The sequence below is a fragment of the Lactuca virosa genome, chromosome 4 (assembly GCF_052849685.1).
Source record: "Lactuca virosa cultivar CGN04683 chromosome 4, Lactuca_virosa_CGN04683_v6, whole genome shotgun sequence".
Taxonomy (NCBI): domain Eukaryota; kingdom Viridiplantae; phylum Streptophyta; class Magnoliopsida; order Asterales; family Asteraceae; genus Lactuca; species Lactuca virosa.
The window spans coordinates 124,241,996-124,268,415 of NC_136429.1; the positions used below are offsets into that span (position 1 = coordinate 124,241,996).

Below are 26,420 nucleotides of genomic sequence, written 5' to 3' on the forward strand. Positions count from 1 at the left end.
TGGTTTTAACATTGATGATGTTTTAAGTCCCATTGTAGACGAAAATCATTTTTAATGTTTTAGTTTTATTTTCGTAATATATGTGACGAAAGAATGACGATCCATTAAAATAAGAACGGTCACGTGACCAACGGATAAATAATCACCGACACCTGTTCCGTAATATCAGAAAAATACGATCCGCATTACTCTCTTTTCACACTTCGATCACCATCAATCTCTGTGCAGTGCTTTCTGCCATGAAATCTTCACCAAGAACCCGATTGTACTCTTCCTCTTCATCCTACTCCGCCGACACCACCACCACCACCACCACCACCACCGTCACTTACGCCTTCGAAGATAACAATTTTAACGCTAATCCCCAAACCACTTCCACCGAAATCCCTATCACTTTTCACCTCTCCGATCGTCAATCCACCGCTGCTATTAAGATTCAATCAGCTTACAGATCTCATGCAATCCGCAACTTAATCAACAAGGTAAGAGCCGTCGATTCCCAAGCCGATAAACTACAACGACTGATCCAAATGCAGGATACAGTTGATGCGGTGCGAAGCAACAATCGGGAACGAATCAAGATCAATGAGGCGTTGATGAAGTTATTATTTACGCTTGATTCGGTTCCTGGGATTGACCCGACAGTGAGAGAATTCAGGAGAAGTGTTAGTCGACGGATCGTTGGGTTGCAGGAGATCTTAGACTCTATATGTGAAGCAAGAGAGACGAATTGGGATGGGTTTTTGAGGGATTGGGACGACGTAATTGTGGGGATCGAACAAGAGATTTGTAGAGAGAAAGGCGGATCTGATGTTCATGAATTTGAGAGATTTTGCGCAGAGCATCTAGGGTTTCAGTGCTTACAGAGATTTCTTCGTCAATGAGGCACAGGTGATGTTTATTTTGATTCAGTTTCTACAAATTGAATTAAAATCTATTTGGCACATCAATATTTTAAACTTACAGATGAATACATGATAATAAAAAAAACAACTCCAACTCCCTCGATTAACTTCCCCTGTTGTTATCCTGCTATAGAATTTACATGTATCATGCCATTATCCAATAGAAGTTGTAAGAACTTAGAAGGTTTATATAACATAGCTTATATCCTCAGACAAAGTTTTTGTGTAGTCAGAAGCTTTTTGATTGCGACTTTTGGATTTTGAGAAGTCCCAAATTCTTGGGGTATGTAATAAATCATATAGGAATTAGGGTAGATATGATAAAGATAAAGACAATGATGCAATCCAATGTCCAAAACTTTAAAGACTTTCATAAATTCTGGTTTCTTGAACAAAAGGAATTTTATCATATATTTGGATGATTATTAATGTAAGAAGGTGAGGTCATACTACATGCATAACAAATATTAGGATGTATACTAATATGCACCAAGGTGAGGCAATAATATATGCATCATGATGATTTAGAAACATTAAAGAATGTAATTAACTGACACATGATTTCATATTGGTTGAAATATATGTGTATTGAGATTATGTTGCTGAAAATACTAGGGACATAATTAGTCGGAAATGAAGATATGAAATTAAATTGTCCTAGAACCTATGGGTTGTGTTCGTATCCATGTGTAAGTAAATTCATATGTAAGTGAATGTGTATACATGTGTATGTGTATGTATATGTGTATGTATTCATATATGTATGCATGTGCATATAAATTCATGTGTACGTATATATGTATGTGTATGTGTATGCAGCTATGCATGCATGTGTATATGTATATATATGCATATGTATGTGTATGCATTTGTATTTGCATATGTATTCATGTGTATGTTTATGCGTGTATGTGTAAGGTATGTGTATGCATGCATGTGTATGCTTATGCATGTTTTAAGTATGCAGGAAATGGATAGTTTAGGTAAAAAGGACCAAAATGAAAGAAAAAAATAAAGTTGAAGGACCCCTTGTGGAGACAAAAAAAATTCCAGACAAAAATGACAAAAATGAGACGGTTTTTTCAACTTTTCCTATTACAAAATGACAAACAAAAATGAGCCGTTTCTTTCAACTTTTCCTTTCAACTTTTCCTATTACAAAATGACAAACAACTGGTGAACTTGAAGTAGTTAAAGAACCAAATTGAAACAAAAAAAAAGTTTTAGAATCCCTATGGACAAATTTAGGACCGAAATGGGATTGAGGCAATAGTTCCTTGGAGATTTTCAACTTTTCCCGTTAAAAAAAGGTTCACACTCTAAAGAATTTTTAGTCGAACTTCCCTAAAGTAGCGTAATGTATAATTTCATGTTAAAAAGAAGAGAAATCTCTTAAAAATTCTAATATTTTGGGTCATTTTACGGTTTAATCTGAAATTAAATTTTGTTCACGAAAAAAGGCAGAATACCGTTGTTAGTAACCCTTTTTGGCCGGTTTCCCAGATTTAGCCAGTATCTCGTCTTTTTTTTAATTAATTCGGTCAAAATATTGGGACTTTTATGAATATTACGTTATTTTTAACAAATAATCAATATTACTTTTCCGAACATTACCTTCCGACTAATGTATATTATTATTAATACATCATTTATAAACATAACAGTTGATCATCATTGTTGCCCCCTCTCTTTTCTAGATATCATATCATTCTTACTTTACCTTAGACTTTACAATGGAAGACGTATCCAAACCTCAAGCCATCACCAAGGAGCCTTACAGTATTGCAAACATTTGTGCTTCGATCTCTCTTATCCTAGATTTTATCGTATGAACTATCATGCTTGGAGGGAACTTTTCGAAACCCATTTTTATGGTTTCCGTGTTGTTGATCATCTCAAATAACACAAAGATTCGGCCTCTTCAAACATGGACATGTGAACGAATTGACAACATTGTCAAGATGTGGATTTATAGCAACCTTTCCCTATCTCTTCTTCAAATGTCTTTGAAAAAGAAAGCAAATGCATTTGTTTTGTTGACTCAACTCGAAAACCTTTTTTGTCCAAATAAGGAATCGAAAGCTATATAATTAGACAATGAACTGCATAACATTGTCATTGAAGAATCTTCAATTACCGAGTATTGTACCAAAATTAAGACCACTGTTGAACTGCTTGATGTTGGGATTTATTTAAAATTTTGGTTTCTAAAACGACAAATTGGCAAAGGAAGCATTATAAGATTGAATCATAAAACTATTTTATTCCCACAAATGATCATTTTGAATGTACAGAAAGACTGAAAGATTATCTCAACCATAAATAACATGTGAAGCCTTTGATTCCTCAAGGAGAGGTTAGAAGTTGATAGAGTGATAGCACGAGAACAAAAGAGAACTCCTCTAGAAGTATCCGTCAACAATTTCCAAATTGACTTGAATCCTAGTCCTTCTTGCAAAATAATGCGGTAACCATTTACGAGAAAAACACAACTTTTGTCTTAAAGTAAAGTATCAAGTATCATCTTCATTTCCAAGTAACTTAACTAAGTAACATGAGAGAGAGAGAGAGAGAGAGAGAGAGAGAGAGAGAGAGAGAGAGAGAGAGAGAGAGAGAGCTCGGTTTTGGCTAGTAAAAAAGAGAAGAAAGGCTTGCAAGGTCTCATGAACCTTCATCTAAAGACCTTTTATACCCCATGTTTCATTATCACATCAATCCATGTTTCTAAAGCATGGCTAATGATATAAAATAAGCAAAGAATAAGATTTTGTCCCTTCTTTAAGGTAGTCATTTTTTATATAAAAGAAATAATGATTTTTATAAAATTCTTTCAACTTTTATATTTATAAAACCATGAGATCTTAGCTAAAAGACAAACGACCTTTAAGTCTAAAAAGATGTACATGACTTTATATATCGTATCTTATGATATAAACCACGATACTTTCATTGGAATAATATTATTTTTTCAAAATAAACAATTTCTAGTTAATTGCAAAAATTATAATTACTTATCAAGAATTAAATTCTTATAAATAATATATTTATGTAAAATTGTTATTGGTGTGACCCTATATGATCCTATATTATTAGTAATATCATTCTAAAATGGTTCTTGAGCATATAGATCCAACAATTTCCCACTTGCATAAGATCCATTATAGATTGATATAAACAGTGGTGAATGTCTACCAACATTTCACTTCCCCTAACAACATATAAGGAAGTGTCATTCAACAACATCCAATTCCCCAAAAGCTCAAAACTTTAATTGATGTATATAGTAAGTTATTAAATTGATGTATATAGTAAGTTATTAGTTATCCATTTGTCACAAACATGATGTTGAACATAAGATATTGTTCGCAATCAATCTCATTTAATGTTAAAAATTTAGTAAGGCGCCTTAATTGTCTAACTCTTAACACATAAGAGGAACAAATCCTATCTTGACTACATACGCCTCTTGTATAGTTCATACCATACCTAATGATGACCTTTATAACTATCTGGTTAAAGAACAACATTTAACCACATCAAAGTATAACATTCCCCATACTCAAGTCCCAAATATGTATCTCAATTTTAAGAATACAAAGATATTACCTTTATCAAGTATCATTCATGATAACAATCCATGAATTGATCTTGAACTGGGTCATGTCCAACACCTGTTCTCTGACAAGTATCTATGAACTTGGCTGCAACGCTTTGCCTACTTTCATCTTATGAAAGTCAACCAATCAAATTCATATTAGTGTTAACTCATAGTTGTTCCCCAACTATTATTGGCTATGGAATTTTAGAATAATTAGATTATTCATGAATTAAACATGTTAGTATAGAACACGACAAATATTAATGAAAAGATCATTTCTCAATATATCAAAACAATACAATAATTGTTACAACGTTTCAATATTAAAATACTAAATTCAAATAAAATCTCATTACTAAAATAACAAAAGTCCTATAGCTCAAGCACGACCCTTCGTTCTTATCTTATCGAAGGGCTTCTGTAACATCCGTGTTCCAGGTAATTTTCAATTTCAGCTTAAAGTTTAAAAAAGTTGTATTTTGGTCCATACGCAGGACGTACCTCATAGGTACGCCATGCGTAACTCATTAAATGGGTGACGAGAATCCTTTGAGTACGTAGGGAGTACTCCAGTGGTACGCATGACGTACTCACGTAGGTCCCAAACCCTAATTTTTAAGTTTTGGACCCTATTTAAAGAACCTTAAGCCTTTAGACCCTCCTTACATTCAGCCTCCACTCCTTCATTCCCTCATTTCGAAACCCTAACCCTTGAAAGCTTGATTTGGACCTCTAGAGTGATTTTGGTGCATTTTAGAAGAAGAAGGAGTTCATTATTGGTGTTTGGTGGGCTTAGAGCTTGTTGATCCAGAGTCTCCTTTCCATTTTCAAGCTTCTGGAGGTATAAATCTCACACCTTTATGGTTATTTGGTTTAGATTTAGACTAGGGTTTACTTTTGCATAAATTTTGGTCTCATAGGTTGTTTCTTGTGAGTAAAAGCTACCACAGGACTCAAGTTTGCTACTTTATGATGTTTTTAAGAATTTTGAGTCATAAAAAGGAAGTCCTTGTTGTTATTTCTCACTCATGAAAGAGTTGGAGGTTATTTACGGGTGTTATGGACTTAGGGTTTGGTGTTGGGCTCTATTAAGCCATGCAAAAGCTTAAAGTTGTCAACTTTATTGTAACACCCAGAATCCAGAAGACCAAGAAAGGAAAGAAAACCTTATTTCAAGAAGGCTACTCCTCGAGTCCAGGGAGGAACTCGGCGAGTAGAGGTGGATTTTGGGTCGCGGGTTAAGTGACCTACTCGACAAGTTGGGGAACCAAATCGACGAGTAGGTCTGGGTTTGGGAAACCCTAATTTCGGGCTTATATACCCTAGTTAAGCATATCATTCTCTACCCATTGGCCTTACTTACAGCCTACATTGCCCCAAACCCTAATCCACGAAACCCTAGTGCATCCTTGAGCTTGTGAGCTTGTTTTTGAGAGTTTAGTGTGTGTTTGGAGCTTGTGAAGAAGAGAGGAAGCTTAGAGATTCAGAAGGAAACTAGTAGATCCAGCAACACCATCTCATTTCCATCATTTTCTGGTAATCAAGTCTCTAACTTGATCATTAGTTTATTAGATCTTTTCTTTATTCCTTTTTGAGGGTTTTTGGCCAATGAGTGATAACTTTTGGGATTTGGACGTCCCAAGCTAAGATCCTTTCAGATCTGGAAGCACAAAGGGTGGTCCAGGCATAAAGGTGCAAACTTTATGCCATTGGAACCCCCATGCAAGCTTTAAGGAGTTATGGCCATTTTAGCCCCAAAAGGCCATGCATGGAAGGAAAGGCAGAGACTTTGCGTGTTCTTTTGATGTCTAAGGCCTGGATCTATGTGGATGTGCTTTAGTTTGGAATATTGTGGTCCTTGGACAATGAATATGTCTTAAGGAGCTAGGGGTTGAGCTAAACCCATTAAGAAGGATTAGTAATGGGTAAAGTTGGAAACTTTACCCTCAAGAGATCATTTCCAGCATGTAGACGAAGTTTGGGACTTAGATCTGAAGTATAGGGGCTTAATCCATTAAGATGGTCCAAACAGACTGAGGGACTCGACGAGTCAAAGTAAGTTAGGGAGGGACTCGACGAGTCAAAGTAAGTTTTCTCGTTTCTATTTATGGTAGAACTCGACGAGTTGATTCGATAAATCGCAACCATGTTTAGCAAGGGAACTCGGCGAGTCAGGGGCTGACTCGACGAGTTGGATCGCGATCTCAGGATTCTGAGTTTTAGAACTCGATGAGTTGAAGGATCAACTCGGCGAGTTGAGTCAACTCAGAGCGTTGACTTTGACCGTTGACTTTGACTTGGACCAAGGTTGACCTAGTTTGACGTTTGAGGACATTTTAGGACTAAGTGTATTTTGTTACCGATAGCTCGGGGAGCCGAGGGAGTACCAGTTTGGGGAATTGCCAGCTAGCAGCCAGAAGGGTATCAACAGGGCTTCAGCAGTGCAAGGTGAGTCTCCTCATTGTGTGCATGGGTCTACGGCCACAATGCCGACCCATTATGTTTTAGTATAGTAGGAAGACCCGGGGGTTAGCCGTAGGCATTTTTATGATATATGTTCCGGATTACGATCCGATGTCGGGCGAGGCCCGAGGTATGTTAGTATGCTATAGGTCTTTGTGATTCTTGCATGTATCGGTAGTATGTTTCCAGACTAGGGTCCGATGTCGGGGTAAGCCCGAGGAATCTTATATGTTGCATAGTATATTATACTTGTTGTCTTTGTGATACATGTATGTGCCTGGTAGGGAGATGAGTGTGGGCGAGGTCCCGTATCTCACCACTAGCTGAGTATGGACGGGGTTCCGTATCTCATTATTAGCAGAGCAGGGGCGGGGCCCGGGATAGTAGAGAGGTGAATGTGGGCGGGGGCCCGTATCTCTCCATTAGCAGGAGCGTGAACGGGGTTCCATGACTCTTCAGTAGCAGGACAGGGGCGGGGCCCAAGATAGGCGACTCCTTAGTACATGAATATATTAGAGTATGTTTCTTTATGTGCTAGTATGTTTATGTTATTGTATGTGGATAGTGGGCGAGGCCCAGAGACAGGCGGGGCCTAAGAAAAACAGATCTGTATACCGAGTGGGGCTCGATGCCAGGCGGGGCCTAATGTCGGGCGGGGCCCGATGCCGGAGCGAGTCCGATGCCGGGCAAGTCCCGATGCAGTGGGTGGGGCCCAATATGTGGTTATGTGTATGATATGTGGTAGTGTTAGGGTGCAAAGTCACGCTTGGATGTGGCTTACCCTTATTGATGTGTAAATGAGTTGTCTTTCCTATAAATAAGAAGTGAGTGACACTCATATTTACAAGGATGATCATTTTGGAGTGTTAGACTAGAGAGAGAAATTTGTACAAACTCATTTGTATATCCTTTCTAGATCTAATATGAGCTTACACAAATTTATTTACTCCTTGTGTTCTTGAGTTTACTTGATGAATCAGTAGATCTTTTCTAATTCCGCACATGCCATCATAATCAACACCACTACAATTGGTATCAGAGCAGGTGTTCTTGATTTGATCAAGAATTGATCCTTGGTGGCTTTCTAGATTTGGTGATTCTTCATTTTGTGTTTTGATCTTCGTGTTTTAGAGAGTTTGGATTCTAGAAATCGAATTCATCTTTGATTCTGTTCATAATTTGATTTTCTTCACTAGAATTCAAGTGATTTTTACTTTCTCTCTCTAAAAAACCCATTCAAAATCACCTTCTCTCTCTAGAAATTTTCAAGTTCTTGTGATCATGGTGGATTTGCCATATGATTCTTGGGTTGTGATCATTGAAGATATCAAATACGAAGTCAATGAAGATCAAATTTATGGGTTGGTGTTAAGCAAATTGATTTCATGGGGTAATATGGTTTCTTATGGAGATTTGAAGGATGATAACAGAAGCTTGATTTTTCAACCACTTTGTAAGATTATATGGTTGAATAAAATTGCTTTGTCCATATTAGTCCGTAGTAGAAATCAAAAGGAGGGAGAAGAAAGAGATTTGTTTAATAAGAAATACATTTCTCTAATTGAAAACCCAAATGATCTTCGTGCTCTTAAGTTTGTTGAAGTTCAAGACTATGGAGTTCAATGTGATGTTCTTGATGTTCTTGAAGTTCTTGATAAGAAGATTCAAGTTGATTCTCATGATGAAAAGGTTTTTTGCTCGATTGGAGTTCAAACCGATGATATTTTGTGTTCTTGTGATTCGTTTGAAGGAATGATTCCTTATCGGAAGCCGGTGATCCAAGAAAATCACAAGTATCAAACTCCAAAAGATTTGATTCAAAATCACAATGTTGAAGTTGTGGAAAGTGGGTTTGTTCATGAAATCAAGTCTTCAAGATGCAAAAAGATGAGAAAGAAAAAGAAGAAGAAGATTAATCGTAAAAACAAGCGGGTTTATTCACAAAAATCGTCGAATGTTGTTGTGAATCCGAAATCCGTGAAGCAAATTTGGGTTCCAAAGCAACAATCTCCAAATCTTGCATTGAATTTGAATTCAAAACCCAAATGTGTTGGTGGTTCTTTTGAAGATGTTCTTGGATAGTTGAAGAACACGAAAAACACGAAGAACGACTTGCACATCTCGCATAATGGGCGGTACAATGTTCAAATTGGAGATTTTCTCGTTCCAACAAAAGAACCAAGATCTTCGAAATTTGATTCGTTCGTTGCAAATGGATCTCGATTCGTCAAAAAAGTATCTCAAATTCTCAAATGGATTCCAAAACGTCCATGATTTCGATTCGTGTTTTTCGTTTTTCATTTTTGATCGATTTGCTTCATTGGATCTAATCCATTTCAACCTCATTGTTGATCCAATTATTTTTGTTTAGATCAAAATTCCAAAAATCAAAATCATATTTCCAATTTTTTTCGAAATTACTGTTCATCCAAATTGTTCATCATGCTTGATTTAGCCCAAAAGTCTTTTTGTGATCCATATTTCGAAATCTACTATTCATCTTCAAGTTTTTAGCCCAATCGTAACACAATTGATCATGTTACTGTTCACCTTTTAAGCCCAAACAAATTCAATCCATGTCAAATTGGTTCAATCCCAAATCTGATCAGTCACTGTTCATTACTCAATTCGTATTTGGATTATCACCGCTCCATTATCTTGTATAGTATATTTTCATCAGAGTTTTTGATCTGAAAATTGGGATCGAAAAGATGACTTTGGTGTTTCTCGATAACGGGATTTCGATGCATCCGCATTCGATTAATTCAAATATGGTTTTGTGATATCGAAGGGGCTTGATGTTTTATGCCTGTGATGGTTCGATAATTGATAGAACACATGGATTTGTCGATCTTAACAAACGATTGGTAAATTGATAGTCAAATAAATGTTTCATGTCTGATCTGATTTTCGATTTCGATTCAATGGCCAAAGTGGAGTTTCGAAAAGTCAAACTTCAAAGTCAAAATCGAAATCTTGATACGATAAACTGGATTTTCAATTGTAAAGATTAAATTCCGATGGTGTTGGGTTCGACTGTTGTGGAGATTGATGAAGTCGAATTTTGATTTAATATGTTTAGAGTCGAATTCGACTGGTACATGTGAATATGTGATTATTTGCAGTCGATTTCGATTGGTATTCCTTGGAGTAGAATTTGACTGATGTTGGTCAATTAGTCTGAGACAATGTGAATCTGGAATCGAAGTGTGACGAATCGATGGTTGAAGCTTTGGTTAACAGTCGAATGATTGTTGATGTGCAAAGGATCGATTGTCGATGGCTTGGTGGTTTAATTCAATTTTGAAGACTTTGAAATGTATCTCACTTGGGTATCGACGTTAATAGTCGACTGATTGTGGACGAGATTTCGAAGGTTGAGCTTCCCGGTGTTTGATTTTTGATTGATTAGGAAGACTAGATTTCGAAAGTTTGGAGTTTGGATTCGTTATTGGAATTGATATCAACTGAGATGGTTTGGGGACGAACTGGAATCGAACTTGATTTGGAGTCGATGATACAAGGATTGAACGAAATCGAGTTTGGTTTGGTGTAAATGGCTTTTGATGATTTGGGAAGAACTGTAGAACGAACAAACGATCGAACAAAATGGTGAAGCCTGTGATTTTGAGAGTCAATAGTCGAAGATTGGATATTGACTAGAATGAAAAGCGAATTAGGAGGATTCGCTGTTGATGTCGATGATATTGGGTCTGAAATTTCGAAAGTTTGAGTCTATGTTCGTTAGTTTGGGATCTGTTGGATTTTGGGGTCCCTATATCAAAAAGCAAAGGTTTTGATAACGAATTGGGAAGGCTTGATGTTTGTTTTGAGAATCGACATCGACTAACGAAGATTATTGATTTGTTAAAACACGAAGATTTTGGGTTTGGAGGTCGACGATTCAAAGTCGATTTTGGCTGATGTCGAGTACTGTGTTGATAGCGAAGATTTTGGTAACAAAAAGCGAAGGCAATGAACTCAATTTTTTGTCGATGATTTGGATGTCCATTCAGTGGTTGAATGGTTCAGACGAGATTCAGCGGCTTCGCATGCCTTCGTTTTCGTTATTCCTTTGATAAAGAAAAACTTTCGTTGATAAAGAAAAACTTTCGTTAAAATGGTGTAGTGAAAAATTTTCGTTAAAAATGGTGTTGTGGAAGTCTTCGTTGCCTAGGAAACGAATTGGGGAAGAAAACATAAAGGTTTCGAAAATGGACCCTAAAGTTTCGAAAGTTTGACACCTTATACCCACCTTCGAAAGTTGGATTACTTTTCGACAGTTTGGAAGCTAAGGCAGAATTTTCGATTTTCGTCCCTGCAACTTTCGAAAGATTGACAGTTTGCACTCAGATTCGACATAAAGACCTAATTTCGACAGTTTTGAAGAAGTGTGCAGAATTTTTGAAAGTAGTACCTACAGTTTCGAAATTTTGGCAGTTTATACCCAATTTCGAAAATGGGCTGATTTTCTGAGAAATTGAAGAATGTACATTTCAAGTCCCTGCAGTTTGTGTGAATTAACATTTTCTACCCAGTTTCGCAAATGGGGAAGAATTTCGCATATTTGGTTGTTTTAGGCGCAACGGGTCCCTGCAGAATTCTGAAAGTGACAAATTTTACCTCGATTTTGGAAAATCTTGCAACTCTCACTCAAAAAGTAAAAAAAATTTTCACGAATTTGGAAATTTTTTGAGGCTTTTTCGTGATTGTTTTCCGTGCAATATTTTGGTGATTCATTTTTGGTACACATCAAGGGGGAATATTGGGAAGTTTATTCCTCGGGCACTTCTCACCCTTAATGGGTCTTATAATCATTTTTTGATTATAAAAAGGGGGAGAATGATGAGTATTCGAAGCGGGTTTGTCGGATATTCATTTGCGGATTTGAAGACCGGTGTTACTTTGAGGGGGAGTTTGGTTTTGATCGCGCTATCTCGTTGGATATTGAAGCCGGACATCCAATCCTAACTTTGAGAGGGAGAATGTTAGGGTGCAAAGTCACGCTTGGATGTGGCTTACCCTTATTGATGTGTAAATGAGTTGTCTTTCCTATAAATATGAAGTGAGTGACACTCATATTTACAAGGATGATCATTTTGGAGTGTTAGACTAGAGAGAGAAATTTATACAAACCCATTTGTATATCCTTTCTAGATCTAATATGAGCTTACACAAATTTATTTACTCCTTGTGTTCTTGAGTTTACATGATGAATCACTAGATCTTTTCTAATTCCGCACATGCCATCATAATCAACACCACTACAGGTAGGTTGGGGAACTCACTAAGCTTCGTGCTTACGATTTTTAGTTTTGGTTTCAGGTACTTCCGGTAGCTGAGGGAAGAGCTCGGGATGACTGCATCGCACATACCATGATGTTTAGCCAGGGATGTTTTACTCTGATTTGATAACTATGGTTTATTAATGAATTAAAATGAAATTTTTGGTCTTGATTTTTGGGATGTTACAAGTTGGTATCGTAGCCTTGGTTTGAGAGATTCGGGCACACTCTCGGGTGTGTCTGAACTCAAACTAAGGAATTGGTATGAAAAGTTTTCAAAAGAAAATCATTTTTTATATAAAGGAATTTTGAAAAGAGAAAATGACTTTGAAAAGAGAAAAGAATTTTGAAAAGAGTAAAGGGTGTGGTGCATGCAATCAGTTGAGCTCAAGTAAGTTCTCCCAAATTACCCATACATGTTTGTTTAGATATGATATGCTTATGAGAATTGCATGCTAGATTAGGACTAAGGATCTAGGAAAGATGCCTTATGTGCATGTTATGTGTATGAGCTTTATAACTTACATGCTAGTACAGATTCATGATATGTGGATAGAATTGCTTGATTATGTTCTGGTTAGATTTTCCTTTTTGTCTGAATGCTACTTACTTTGTGCTTTGTGCGATTCTGAGTGATGGGAGTTATCCATTAGGTGAATACGTCAAGTCACATGTGACCAGGGTTGAATAATCTCAGAGTGCTGGATTTGGCCCTATTGCGCAACTCTCGTATGAGTCTAACCGTTGTAGGGATGAGTCCTTTACTCGAAGGATTATCTGAGCCTCGTCACATGTGATGGTATTTAGGTAGTGACTACTTGGCATTACGAAGATGCCTCCAGTAGCTGAGGGCTAGGTGCGGGTTGGAGGTTACCCTAGGGCAAGCCTAGGATGAGATTAGTGCTGGGAGCAATGGTAGTAGTGCAAGGGATTTGGTGGAGTCAAGGCAATCCTTGAGGAAAGTACGGATAGATGTGGAAGGTAGTAGGGGCCCATACTACCGGAAGCAGAGGATCTGTACTCGAATCAAAGAGGGCTAGGATAAAACCTGGGAACTTGTAGTGCGTGTGTGATCCCTCTGTAGTGATGAGTATTCTGATGGTTATTATGATATGTTGCAGAATGGTGACGCCACGGGGTAGACCAGTTAATGATTCAGGCGCCGGTGAGGGATCAGGCTCGGGCTCAGGAACCGAGCAGCTCGGGGAGCAGATGAGGGAGTTTATTTCAGTAGAGATTACGCACAGTATTTTAGACCAGACTCCTTTGATCTTCGGTACGGTCAAGGAGGGCATACTAGAGATTTTGGATGAGAAGCTGGGAGCTTTCCGTACAGAGATGATATCCATGATGGGGGCGCGTACCCTGGCATTCCGAGAGTTCAAAGCTTGTGGGGCTCCAGATTACCATGGGGCTCGGGACCCCATCGCTAGCAGCAGGTGGTTGGCCGATGTTGCCAACGCTTTCCGTACGAGCCGATGTCCCGGGGGGACAAGGTCCGATTTGCCTCCTGTCTTCTGAAGGACAGGGCACGAGATTGGTGGGAGGAGGTTGGACATGCCATTGGGGATGATGCCGCGTTGGACGCGATGACATGGATTGATTTATCGGCCTGGTTCAAGGCCGAGTTTGCACCGGTGATTGAGGTGCATCAGTTAGCACGGGAGTTTCAGGACCTCCGACAGACGACTGAGACTGTGGCGGAGATTACCGCCAAGTTCAGGGAGAGGGCTTTTCTTGTTCCGCAGTATGTGGCGGACGAGGAGATGAAGAAGGCCCAATATCACGAGATGCTGAGGGCTGACATTAGGCAGTTTGTGAGCAGGTCCAGCTGCAAGACGCTGGAGGATATGATTGCTAGAGCCAGGGAGAGGGAGATCGACCTAGAGCACCTTAGGAAGAGGAAGCCGGATGAGATTCAGGTAGCCACGGGTTTAGGCAAGAGACCCAAGGGGTCAAACACGAGATCGAGGGACTATCAGATCCGTAGCCGATGTGGCACGTGTGGCAGGACGCACGAGGGTGCGTGCAGGAGTGGTAGTGGTGGTGCTTCTGGCTGCTTCAAGTGCGTCCGGATTGGTCATCTTAGCAGAGATTGTACAGCTACCACCACCCATGGATCAGACCTGATCTGCTTCCATTGCAGTCAGCGGGGCCACAACAAGGCCCAGTGTCCGAGTTTGGTTACCACGGGACATGTGATAGCACCTGCCCCTGCGACGTTGAGGATTACCGACAACCGTTAGGGCCGGGCAGAGAAACCTACGGTGAGGAGCAGGGCTTTCCAGCTGACCACAGAGGAGGCACAAGCATCTTCCGATGTTGCAGGTGCGTATCTTTGCTTTCCTATCATCTTTTACTTATGATTTTATTGTTATGGTACTGCATCGATATTGAGTTATATGCCATATGCATACCATGGATTTTAGAATAGTAGTTAGAGGTCGTTTCCCTTTTTAGAGAAGGTTATCAGGATGCAGTAACTGTAGCAAGCGCGACTAGAACTCGGGATATGTATCGCTAGTATTTCGAGAGAGGTATTGATTGGTACTAAACAGTTAGATCACTAGCAGTGTGAGCGTCGGATTGCGAGGGGATCGATCGTTGGACGGTGAGAAGGATGGGGAAACCTTTCCAAGGCTGTGAGCTGTAAGGAGTTAGCTGAATCGAAGTGGGGGAGAACCATCCGAGTATTCAGGAGCAAAAGTAAGTGCGGGCCGGGATAAGTTCGCATCCGATTGGGTAGGGAAGCAGCCCGATTGACCATGTGGATAGAGGTGTGCAGGAATTAGAAGTTTGGGAAACTTCCCGATGTAGGGTCCGTGTATGCACGACAACAGATAGCTGGTTTGGGAAACCAGGTCGGAGAATTTCCGACAGGATGCGGGTTTAGCCAGGATGTAAGACTATGGGATAGCCGTAGCATCCACCAGCAGTCAGGCGGTGAAGAAAAGAGTTGTAAGTCTACGGGGTAGCTGTAACATTCATTAGCAGCCTAGTTAGCGGAGTGTGGGCTAGGGCCCGTATCTCCTAGTTAGCGGAGTGTAGGCGAGGGCCCGTATCTCCTAGATAGCGGAGTGTGGGCGAGGCCCGTATCTCCTAGTCAACATGATAAGAGTCAGGATAGGATAACAAGCTGAGATTCGAGGAAGGGTGGGCCTGCATAGCCCTAGAAAGGTGAGACCTGTGGGAGAAGCCGCTCTGAGGTCTAGTTTGGGTGGGATCCGTGGGCGAGGCCCGTGTACTTATTGCAGCACAGGTGGGACCTGGTAGAGACCGTAGGGTCAGGGTAGGGGATTGAGGATCCCAGGACTTATAGAGCCAGAGTGGCAAGGTAGATAGAGCAGGTTTAGAAGCCAAAGTTTCTGCGGAAGCCGCTAGGAGCGACTGAGAGATTGAGTTTGGGATCGGTAACCGGTGGGAGTCCGGTAACCCAGATAATGGCAGACCAGTTGGGACCAGGGTGGTCCCGGTTCATCCGGAAGGCGGACAAGAGACAACAGGATATTCAGACAGGTAGTGATAAGAAAATTATGGAGTGGAGCAGTTAGTTGATCGAGAAGTGCTAAGTCACTCACAGCTGGATTAAATCTGGAGTACTAAGTTGGTGGAAGCTACTAGCTGATTCAATGCCCAAAGGAGAAGCGATCAAGATGTCGTGGGAGGATTTTCTGGTGTAGTTAAAGATGCAATACTGCTCTGAGCAAGATCTTCTGGAGATCAACAACGAATTCCAGAATATGAAGAAGGGAAGAATGAGCGTTACTGAATACGCTGCAAGCTTTACAAATAAAATGAAGCTTGTTCCTCACCTCGTCCCAACTGAACTCTCCAAGGTTAACAAGTTTGCCCTCGGATTACCAGCGGACTTCGGTCCAATGGTCAAGCAAACAACCACTCTGAAAGCCGCCATCTGGGTTGCTAAGAATGTGGAGACCCAGATACGAGAGAAGGGTCTGGAGAGAGCGGATGTGGGAGAGAAAAGGAAATTTGATGGGTCGTCGAAATTCAGCAAGAAAAGCAAGTTCTCAAGGTCTGGTACGCAGAAGTATGGAGGAGGTAAAGCCAAATGGTGCGACAAGTGCAAGAAGAAGCACCATGGGAAATGTGACGGAGGAGTCACTTGTTTCAAATGTGGAAAACCTGGGCACTATGCCAACGAGTGCACGTTCACTAAGAAGGTCTGTTATGAGTGCAACGAGGAAGGGCACATTTCGAGGGACTGTCCGAAGAAGAAGGAGGCAGGAAGACCCAACGTTCCACCGAAGCCGAAAGCAAGAGCCTTCCAGATGACGCTCGAGGCTGCAAAGGAGGCAGCAGACGTCGCTTCATGTACCTTTCTTGTAAATGGATCGCCTGCCAATATACTATTTGATTCGGGAGCAAACTATTCCTTTGTATCGCATAGATTTGGAGGAAAATTAGCGTTGCCTGTAGAAAAACTTGATAATGCCCTAATTGTGGAAATTGCCAGTGGCAAGTTCGTACCTGTTAGTAATCGTATTAAGAACATCGTCATCGACGTAAACGGAAACGAATTCCACGAGGAACTGTTACCCATAGAATTGAACGGTTTCGACATTGTTCTGGGAATGGATTGGCTTAGCGCCAACGATGCTAAGATTCAATGCCGAAAGAAGATAGTAAAGGTAAACCCACCCGGAAAAGAGTCATTTATGGTGTACGGGGACAAACTCCGAATAAATTCTGGAATCATCTCCCTGATGAAAGCCAGAAAATGTTTGACCAAGGGATGTGCATCATACTTGGCATTCGTAATCGATGCTAAGAAGGAAAAGAAAAAGGTGGAGAATATACCGGTTGTATGTGATTATCCGGAGGTCTTTCCCGAAGATCTTCCTGGATTACCGCCTGATAGACAAGTGGAGTTTAGAATAGACTTGTTACCAGGAACAACACCGATAGCGAAGGCACCATACCGATTAGCACCGACGGAGATAAAGGAGCTCATGACGCAACTTCAGGAGTTGTTGGACAACAGTTTCATTAGACCGAGTTCATCACCCTGGGGAGCTCCGGTGTTATTCGTGAAAAAGAAAGACGAGAGCATGAGAATGTGTATAGACTACCGAGAGCTGAACAAGGCAACGGTGAACAAGTATCCATTGACAAGGATTGATGACCTATTCGATCAGCTTCAAGGTTCGAGCTATTTCTCAAAAATCGATCTTAGGTCAGGGTATCATCAGCTGAAGGTGAGAGAGCATGATATTGAGAAGACTGCATTCAGAACTAGATATGGACACTACGAGTTCTTGGTTATGTCATTTGGACTAACCAATGCTCCAGCAGCGTTCATGGATTTGATGAACAGAGTTTGTAAACCATTCCTCGATAAATCCGTGATAGTGTTCATAGACGACATTCTGATCTACTCAAAATCCAGGAAGAGCATGGCAAGCATCTACGAGAAGTGTTAGAAGTGTTGAAAAGGGAGAAGCTGTATGCAAAGTTCTCCAAATGCGACTTTTGGATCCGAGAAGTCCAATTCTTGGGTCATGTGGTTAACCAAGAAGGGATAATGGTTGACCCAGCAATGATCGAAGCGGTGATGAAGTGGGAACGACCAAAAAGTTCCACGGAGATTCGAAGCTTTCTAGGATTAGCTGGATACTACCGAAGATTTATACAAGGCTTTTCTTTGATAGCTGCTCCATTGACAGCTTTGACCCACAAAGGAGCTACGTATACGTGGAGTGAGAAGCACCAAGAAGCATTCGAGAAGCTAAAGAAAAAATTGTGTGAAGCACCGATTCTTTCTCTACCTGATGGAGTTGAAGACTTCGCGGTCTATAGTGACGCATCAGGAGTCGGGTTGGGTTGTGTTCTGACCCAAAGAGAAAAGGTGATAGCATATGCATCTCGACAATTGAAGGAGCACGAAAAGAACTACCCCACTCATGATCTGGAGTTGGCAGCGGTAGTTTTCGCTCTAAAGATATGGAGGTATTACCTCTATGGCACGAAGTGCAAACTTTTCACTGATCATAAGAGTATCCAGTATCTCTTTAATCAGAAGGAATTGAACATGAGGCAACGACGCTGATTAGAGTTACTCAAGGACTACGACTGCGAGATACTTTACCACCCTGGTAAAGCAAATGTTGTCGCCGATGCTCTAAGTCGAAAAGTCAATCTTGAAAGGAAAATGCCAAGAGCGTTGAGAATTGAAGTTGTCTCGACCATTGTGGAAAGCATCAAAAAAGCTCAACAAGAAGCTTCAGAGAATAATGACCAAAAAGAAGAACGTTTGGGTAAAACGTTGGAGTTCGGTACAAACAGTCAAGGACTGAAGGTATTCCAAGATCGGATTTGGGTACCTAAGACGGGAGGAATGAGAAATCTTCCGATGGAAGAAGCACACAAGACCATGTACTCAATTCATCCCGGTAGCACTAAAATTTATAGGGACCTAAAACCCTACTACTGGTGGCCGACGATGAAGCTCAATGTTACGAAGTATGTGGCCGAGTGTGTAACTTGTGCAAGGGTTAAGGCACAACATCAGAAACCGTATGGGAGTTTAGAACCTTTACCTGTACCCATGGGTAAATGGGAAGACATCACCATGGATTTTGTGACTAAATTACCTAGAACAAAGAACGGACACGACATGATTTGGGTGGTCGTGGATCGTTTCACCAAGAGTGCACACTTCATAGCAGCCAACGAAAGGTGGTCTATGGATAAGCTCGCAAATGCTTACATGAAGGAGATAGTAAGACTTCACGGTGTTCCTCTAACAATTGTATCAGATCGTGATAGTCGTTTCACGTCGAGGTTTTGGAGAAGTCTACAAGATGAATTGGGTACGAAGTTGTGTTTGAAAGAACGATACAAACACTCGCAGACTGATGGTCAGAGCGAAAGAACGATACAAACACTCAAAGATATGCTGAGAGCATGTACCCTAGAGTTTCAAGGGAACTGGGATGAGCACTTACCTCTTGTAGAATTTTCCTACAATAACAGTTTCCACTCGAGCATCAAGATGGCACCCTATCAAGCCTTGTATGGACAGAAGTGTCGTACGCCGTCTTGTTGGCTTGAGGCTGGGGAAAAGCAGTTTATGGGCCCCAAGATAGTCCATGAGACTACTGAAAAGTTGAAGGTGATCAGGGAAAGAATGTTAGCAGCTCAGGATCGTCAAAAGAGCTACGCTGACAAGAAAAGACGACCAATGACTTTTGAAGTTGGGGATTCCGTTTTGCTTAAAGTCTCACCGTGGAAGGGACTTATAAGATTAGGAAAGCGAGGAAAGTTGAGTCCAAGGTTTATTGGACCCTTCAAAGTTCTTCAGAAGATTGGCAACCAAGCTTACAAGCTCGAATTACCCGAAGAACTAGATGAAATTCATAACACCTTCCATGTGTGTTACCTGAGAAAGTTCACGGGAGAAGTTCCCGACATAATTCCAATCTCAGAGTTAAGGATGGATGAGAATAAGAGGCTAATCGGAGAGCCCGAGGCAATAGTTGACTGTAAGACTAAGAAGTTACGACGCAAGATGGTCGAATTAGTGCTAGTCCGTTGGAAACATTCGAATGGGCCGAATCTCACTTGGGAAATAGAGAGTGACATGATTAGTCACTACCCACATCTGTTTGCTGATGTATGATTTCGGGGCGGAATCATCCTAAGGGGGAGAGAATTGTAACGCCCGTGTTTTGGGGCTAAGCATTAATTAGATGATGTAATAGTCTAGTTCAACTACTGTAACACTTTTTGAAATAATAAAGATGAATTATTTGAGTATTATGTGAATTATGTGAAATTATGTGCTTTATACTTAATTATAAAGGTAAAATAAATAAAGGATAAAATAAGCGTCAAAATTAAAGTGTGAGATAAACCCGATATCTTTACATAAAGTTATAGTGTTGGAAACAAGGATTCCGGATATATAAAGAACGCCGAAATCCGAGTTATAACAAAGAAGTTATGACCCGTCGAAGTTTTACGGCAAAACCGGCACGACACCGGGAAGCGTAAATAGTGAATTTACGATGAAAGACTTTTTGGCCTTAGTGATCTAAACAAAAGTTGTAGTATACGTTAAACCGAGAACATATAAAAAAAGAACGCCCAAATCTGACTTCGTATGAGGAAGCTAAGAATTTTCTAAGATTTGACTTAGCAGTGCACAGCCCGAAACTCGAATTTTAGATCGAGCGGTGTTTGGCCTACGCGACCTAAATGAGAATTGAAGATCTCATTAATAGGAACTCAACGGTAAAAAGACAGACAAAAACAGAGTCCGTATGTAGAAGTTATGAATTTTACGCGGACATTTAACAATATAATCTCCTCGTACTGTTAATTTTAAGATCGGTCGAGAATTAGCCGACAGAGTCAAAATGAAAGTTTTAGATCTTGTTTTTACCTACGCGTGGATATAAAGAACGTCAAAAACGGAGGTCGTATGTGAAAGTTACGGATTTTAGAAGTCGGAAGTGTGCTGTGCGAAAATGGGTGATGTGGCACAATCTTGGCCATTGCTTTCTCCCCAAGTCTTGCCACTAGATGGTGACATGTGGCACCAAGTTCAACCATTTTTCACCCTATAAATAGAACCTCTCACACCCTCATTTTCTTCACACCTTTCCCATTCTTTCTTCTCTTTACTCTCTCTCTAGAACCTCTCTCTAGCCCCGAAACCCCCCGAAAAGCCTAGGGAACCTCCCTAGCACGAGGCGGAAGCCCCAAAGTGCTCGACGGCTCCGAGAAGAAGAGCTTTTCGGATTGGGAACGCTGCTCCAAGCAAAGCCCGGTTTTCTATAAAACCCGCTGTAAGCGAACTACGCCTACGCTATTTTTAATATAGCTTTTATTTAATTATAGTAACGTTATTAGGAACTTATAATAAGTACTTAGGCTATTATTATGGGTTATATAAGTATTGTTTAGCGCTTATATAATAGTAATAATAGCTAAACTATTAATTAGTCTCGGCGAATAATTGACTAAACTCTAGTGGTAATAATACTAGGTTTCGTCGAAGGAAATAATTTTTAAGAAGGGAAGCGTTGTCTGAGTTCGGAATCACCACCTTTTCAAGTGAGTGCATAGTTACTTTCATCTTACACATAGATATGAAGTATTTTATATAAATTACGTGCTATGTGTGCATATTATCTGAATACTTGCTGCCTATGCTGATGAAAGATTTTTATACATGTTTTAAATAATTTAAACTGTATATATGTATTTTATATCTACAAAAATGTTGGGGTAAAACATGGGTAGATGTAATAAGACGATGTGTGATAAAATGATGAGAGGCCTCGATGTTGTTGGTGATCCAGTCATCTAGAGGAGTATAGATGATGACCACAGACTCTTCTAGATAGTCCAGTGGAACGCTAGCAGGCTCGTAACCTGTAGGTGTTTGTGAACGATGTGTTCACCGGTGTACTCTATCCCCCTCATGGTTGCCTTTAGAACATTTATTGCTGAGGAACCCCCTTAGCAGTAGTGTCCATCCCGATGATGATCCTTAGGCTAGGTCCCTTATGATAGGTGTTTAGGGACGTAAAGTGAGGATAACGGGAACGGGTAATCGGGTTATTGCTGATTGATGAAATTAATAAACTTATTTATTGTGGGTTGAAAACCCTATGTGCTCACCAGGCTGCCAAGTCTGACCCACTCAGTTTCATGTATTACAGGTAGTGGCGCTCGAGCATAGATGTGATGTTTTGGATGAGGGATTACGGATATAGGCCTGTAGATATGAAATAATGTAGTAAGGCTTATATTGTACTGTTTATGCTTTTGATCTGTATCGAACATGACATCCCGAGTCTTTTAATGAAATACATTTCTTTGGAAATGCTTTTGATAAATCTTTATCATATTTTGTTTTGGGACAAATTCCGCAACACTTTTATTTAAAATGCTACTCTGATTTTCAAACAAGCATAAACAAAATCGGTCTTTTCTAGCCGTGAAAATGGGGATGTCACACTTGAATATTACATACTTGTTTTTGTCTCTCTTTAAGTCATATTTTGATATGCACTTAAAGCTTAAGTGCTTAATGGTTTTGGACTAGCATCTACATCACGTTGAGTTCTTTTTGGTAGATTTCTAAAGGTGAAGTTCTACTTTCATTCTACATCAACTTTCAAGCCTCCCTTGAGGATTCAAAGGACTACAAAGCTTGTCTTATTCTTCTTCCTTCATTGATTGATGTTTTTCTTTCCAAATTTTGCAAGAAGATCCTTGGTGGGTTTAGACTTGATTTATGTTATTCAAATTTTAAGTCTTCCGTTTGCTAAAATCTTGAGTTTTTGGAACTTTTTTTGAATAAAAAACCCAAAAATATTTTGTATGCATCTTCAAGTAAGTGTCCATTTAAGGAAAGAGGTTTTGACATCCATCTGCCATATCTCGTAGTCAATAATATGCGAGTATGGAAAATAGAATCCCAATCTATTTAATCATAGCAACTTGAGGAAAAACATTTCTCCATAGTTAATATTATGAGTGAAAACCTTTTAGATAAGTCTCTCTTTAAATGTGTGTAGGTTTCCATCCATGTCGGTTTTCACTTTGAAAACTTACTCCTTATAGTCTTACTATAGACAGAAAGATCAATCAAGCTCATACTTGATTTATCATACATGGATCACATCTCTTGTTCATGGATTCAAGTCATTTTTCAGATTCAGAATATGATATATCATTTTGGTAGTTGATGGGTTTATCAGAATCCATTAGAAAACATTTGTCACTTAGAAATTCATATTTCTCAAGTTATGTTTTCAAACTTCGGGGAACGACCACTGATGAGGTACGTTTCTACAATTTTCTCCGATGCTTGTTTTTCAATGTTTCCTAAAAGATTGGAGATGGCTTTCATCTTTTTGCAATATTATGAGTTGGTGTGGTCACGTAACACCATGTTGCAAAGTTCACCTCCGTGTTCATTTGCACGTGCATCTTTGTTATCCGGAAAGAGGTCTTCGAGACTCTTCCAGAGAAAATGTGTGGTGCAGCCTTGGTTGAGTATCACGGTGAAAAGTGATCGAGTGTTCCATATAGCCATTGTTTGACAAGAGTGTAAAGCTTGATCCATTTCGTGTAATTGGGTTCATTAGGTGTGGAGGTGTCATCAAGAAGCCCTTGAACCCCATAGCCAATATATTTAGTCTCAAAGAGTTCACGACACACACCGTAATTTAGTTTATTAAGGTCAAGCATGAGGGTTACATAAGTTTTAATGTTGGTAACGTCATAGGGTTTTAGATTGGCAGGGCTGTTTTAGGGGCCATGAAATATATCTAAATTTGGTAATGTCATATGAAGGAGGATCGGTAGCGGCTCAAGGTGACTGCCTGCACTGCGGTAGGGTTGGAGAAGAAGACAGAGAAAAAGAAAAGTCGCCTTACGTCTTTAATACCATATTATGGAAAGCATTTTCCCATGATTCATTCTCATTAGGCTCATTAGGGTAAAATGTGTAAATACATGTACCAGACTAATGGGCTCAACAATACAAATGGGCTATTATACATCATAATATACACATAACTAGATTTCGTATAAGGTTTTAAATAAAACATCATAATATACACATCAATAGATTTCATATAAGGTTTTAAATAAAACCTGTCGATTGACTATTTTGATACTATTGCTCCCATATTAGATGAATGTATCAAATATTAAAAATGTAACAAAAAACAATCAAAAATTTCAGTGGTATTGTTCATTTATTCTAAACAAACTCATGAAATAACATACAAAATGTGCTCATGAAAAATGAAGAAAACACTTCAATATCATTTAAAATGATCAAAACTATGATGAAGACAAAAATTAGCTGTGACTAAAAAAATTAGGTAGCGAAGATATCTACCTAAATTAGGGTGTAGAAATATATCTAAATTTGTCAATATCTACTCTGGAGTCTTGAGAAGATGTATCTCTTTATAGCGAAGGAGATCACTATCCCACATGGTCACTTGGGGCTTTTAGTAAGCTTATGTTTAACTTGAGTTGTCAATCATCATCTTGACCTCAGGGGCGGACCTAGAGTTTTGAGAGTGGGTACATGCCCCAATGGCTAAATTCGTTTACATATAAATAGTCTAATTATTTTAAAGTTGGCCAAAATTTTCTTTTACATATATATACTCTAATTATTTTAAAGTTTATTTACTTTTTAAAACCTGTTATGTTTTTCAAAAAATTCAATAATGCCTTGAATAAAAAAAAATTAGAATCGCCACTGACCTCATATGCTTAGATAAATGGTCAAAACAATTCTCAACTCCCATAAAACTATCATTATTGATCCTTATCCATTTTTTATTTAACTATTGGTACATAATACCCATCTATAATGTATTATTTTTCTAAAACTAACCTTACACGAAGCTAGAAAAGGACTTCTAATTTTCCTCCTAAACAAGAAGTTTCCGTCGCTTTAGATCACAAAGCTACTGAATTTGTGATATTTAGGCATAACATTATTGAATTATTTTATAAAGAATGTGACCACTTGATCTGCTCGATATCGGTTATTAATTATCACCCACCCTACTATTTACCGCCCCTATTTCTAATACAAAATTTATCTACGTAGGGCAAAATAAAACCTCAATGTAGTGGATGGAGGAGAAGATCAAGACTCAAGAGAGAGGCCACATAGTTAAAAAATAATTACCTTGGTTTAAAATTAATGTCGACTCTCATACTATTTATATGGTTTATCATTTCTTCATAACAACATACGAGTATAAAAAATAGATTATCAATATAATATTTAATATATATATATATATATATATATATATATATATATATATATATATACACACACACACAAACACACACACACACACACACAGAGAGAGATGATCATGTGTAAATAGACAAGTATTGTGCGACACACCCTAAAACCTAAATCCCAATCAAAATCGGTCCATAATTGAGATTCCATTCACGACACCGCCACCCTTCTGTCTCCCGAATTCGCTGCCATAGTCACGACATCTCTCCCTTCTGCCTCCCTAACTCGATTCCTCAGATCAGGTACCAATTACATTCTTTAGTCCCTAACTCGCCTCTTCTGCTCATTTATATATTATTTATTTCGTTTTCATTTAAGAAATTACTGTTATCTCATACATTGCTTTACATTCCCCCTCTTTTTCTCCTTCCAATCGCAGCTATCACATCGTTGAATCTTAGTTGTGGATCGATAATAAAGAAAACGATTGAAGGGAAGGTTGATTGTACAAGTTGGTTAGGGTTGTGGTGGTGGTTCGTGGTCAAGATGATGGCGAATAATAGTCTCTTTTTTCTGAATTTTTGAAGTAATTTATGATATTAAGGATTGTAAACGAACCGAATGAACATGAACATGGGCTTGTTCATGTTCATTCGTTTAAGTTAGCAGGACAAATAAACCAACACGAATGGATAAACGAACAAGTTTTCTTGTTTATGTTCGTTCTTTTAACAAATTACATTGTTCATGTTCGTTCGTTTATGTTCGTGAACATGCTAAACGAACATAAACGAACAAACATAAACGAACAAACATAAACAAACAAAGATAAACAAACATAATTGAACATATATGAACATAAATTAACATATAATATAGTAATGTAATCAAACATAATTAATAATATATGAACATAAAAGAAACTTATATGAACGAACATAAACGAACGTAAACGAACAATATAAATGAATGTTCACGAACATAACTAAATGAACGATACCATTGTTCATGTTCGTTCGTTTAACTAAGCGAACGAAAATTTGTGTTCATGTTCATTCATCTATTAAATAAACGAACACAAACAAACTTCCCGCCGAACAGTTCACTGAACGTTCAATTTTGTTTACAACCCTAATGATATTGGTTTTTGCTTATGGTGGTTGTGATGATCGTTTAACTAAACGAACGAAAATTTGTGTTCATGTTCATTCATTTATTAAATAAACGAACACAAACAAACTTCCCGCCGAACAGTTCATTGAACGTTCAGTTTGTTTACAGCCCTAATGATATTGGTTTTTGCTTATGGTGGTTGTGATGGTCGGTGGATGGAGAAATAAGGGTGGTGTTAGGGTAACTTAATGGTCGTGTTTGGTTGTGACAAAGGTAAAAAGGGATGAAGATAGTGG

The 26,420-nt window shown here is 39.1% G+C and overlaps 1 protein-coding gene across 4 annotated transcripts; it reads left to right on the top strand.

Moving 5' to 3' along the window:
• The first annotated feature begins 159 nt into the window (after positions 1-159).
• On the top strand, positions 160-25,726 carry LOC145107314 (BAG family molecular chaperone regulator 5, mitochondrial-like). 4 transcript variants are annotated; one of them, XM_079044176.1, is made up of 2 exons: positions 160-891; positions 25,451-25,726. In XM_079044176.1, the coding sequence occupies exon 1, from the start codon at positions 240-242 to the stop codon at positions 882-884; it is 645 nt and encodes a 214-aa protein (XP_078900302.1). In that variant the 5' UTR covers positions 160-239; the 3' UTR covers positions 885-891; positions 25,451-25,726. The 4 variants fall into 4 exon arrangements, with proteins under 4 accessions (XP_078900302.1, XP_078900301.1, XP_078900300.1 ...); XM_079044175.1 differs by lacking the exon at positions 25,451-25,726 and adding an exon at positions 21,941-21,980; XM_079044174.1 differs by lacking the exon at positions 25,451-25,726 and adding an exon at positions 12,292-12,716.
• Positions 25,727-26,420: the final 694 nt, after the last annotated feature.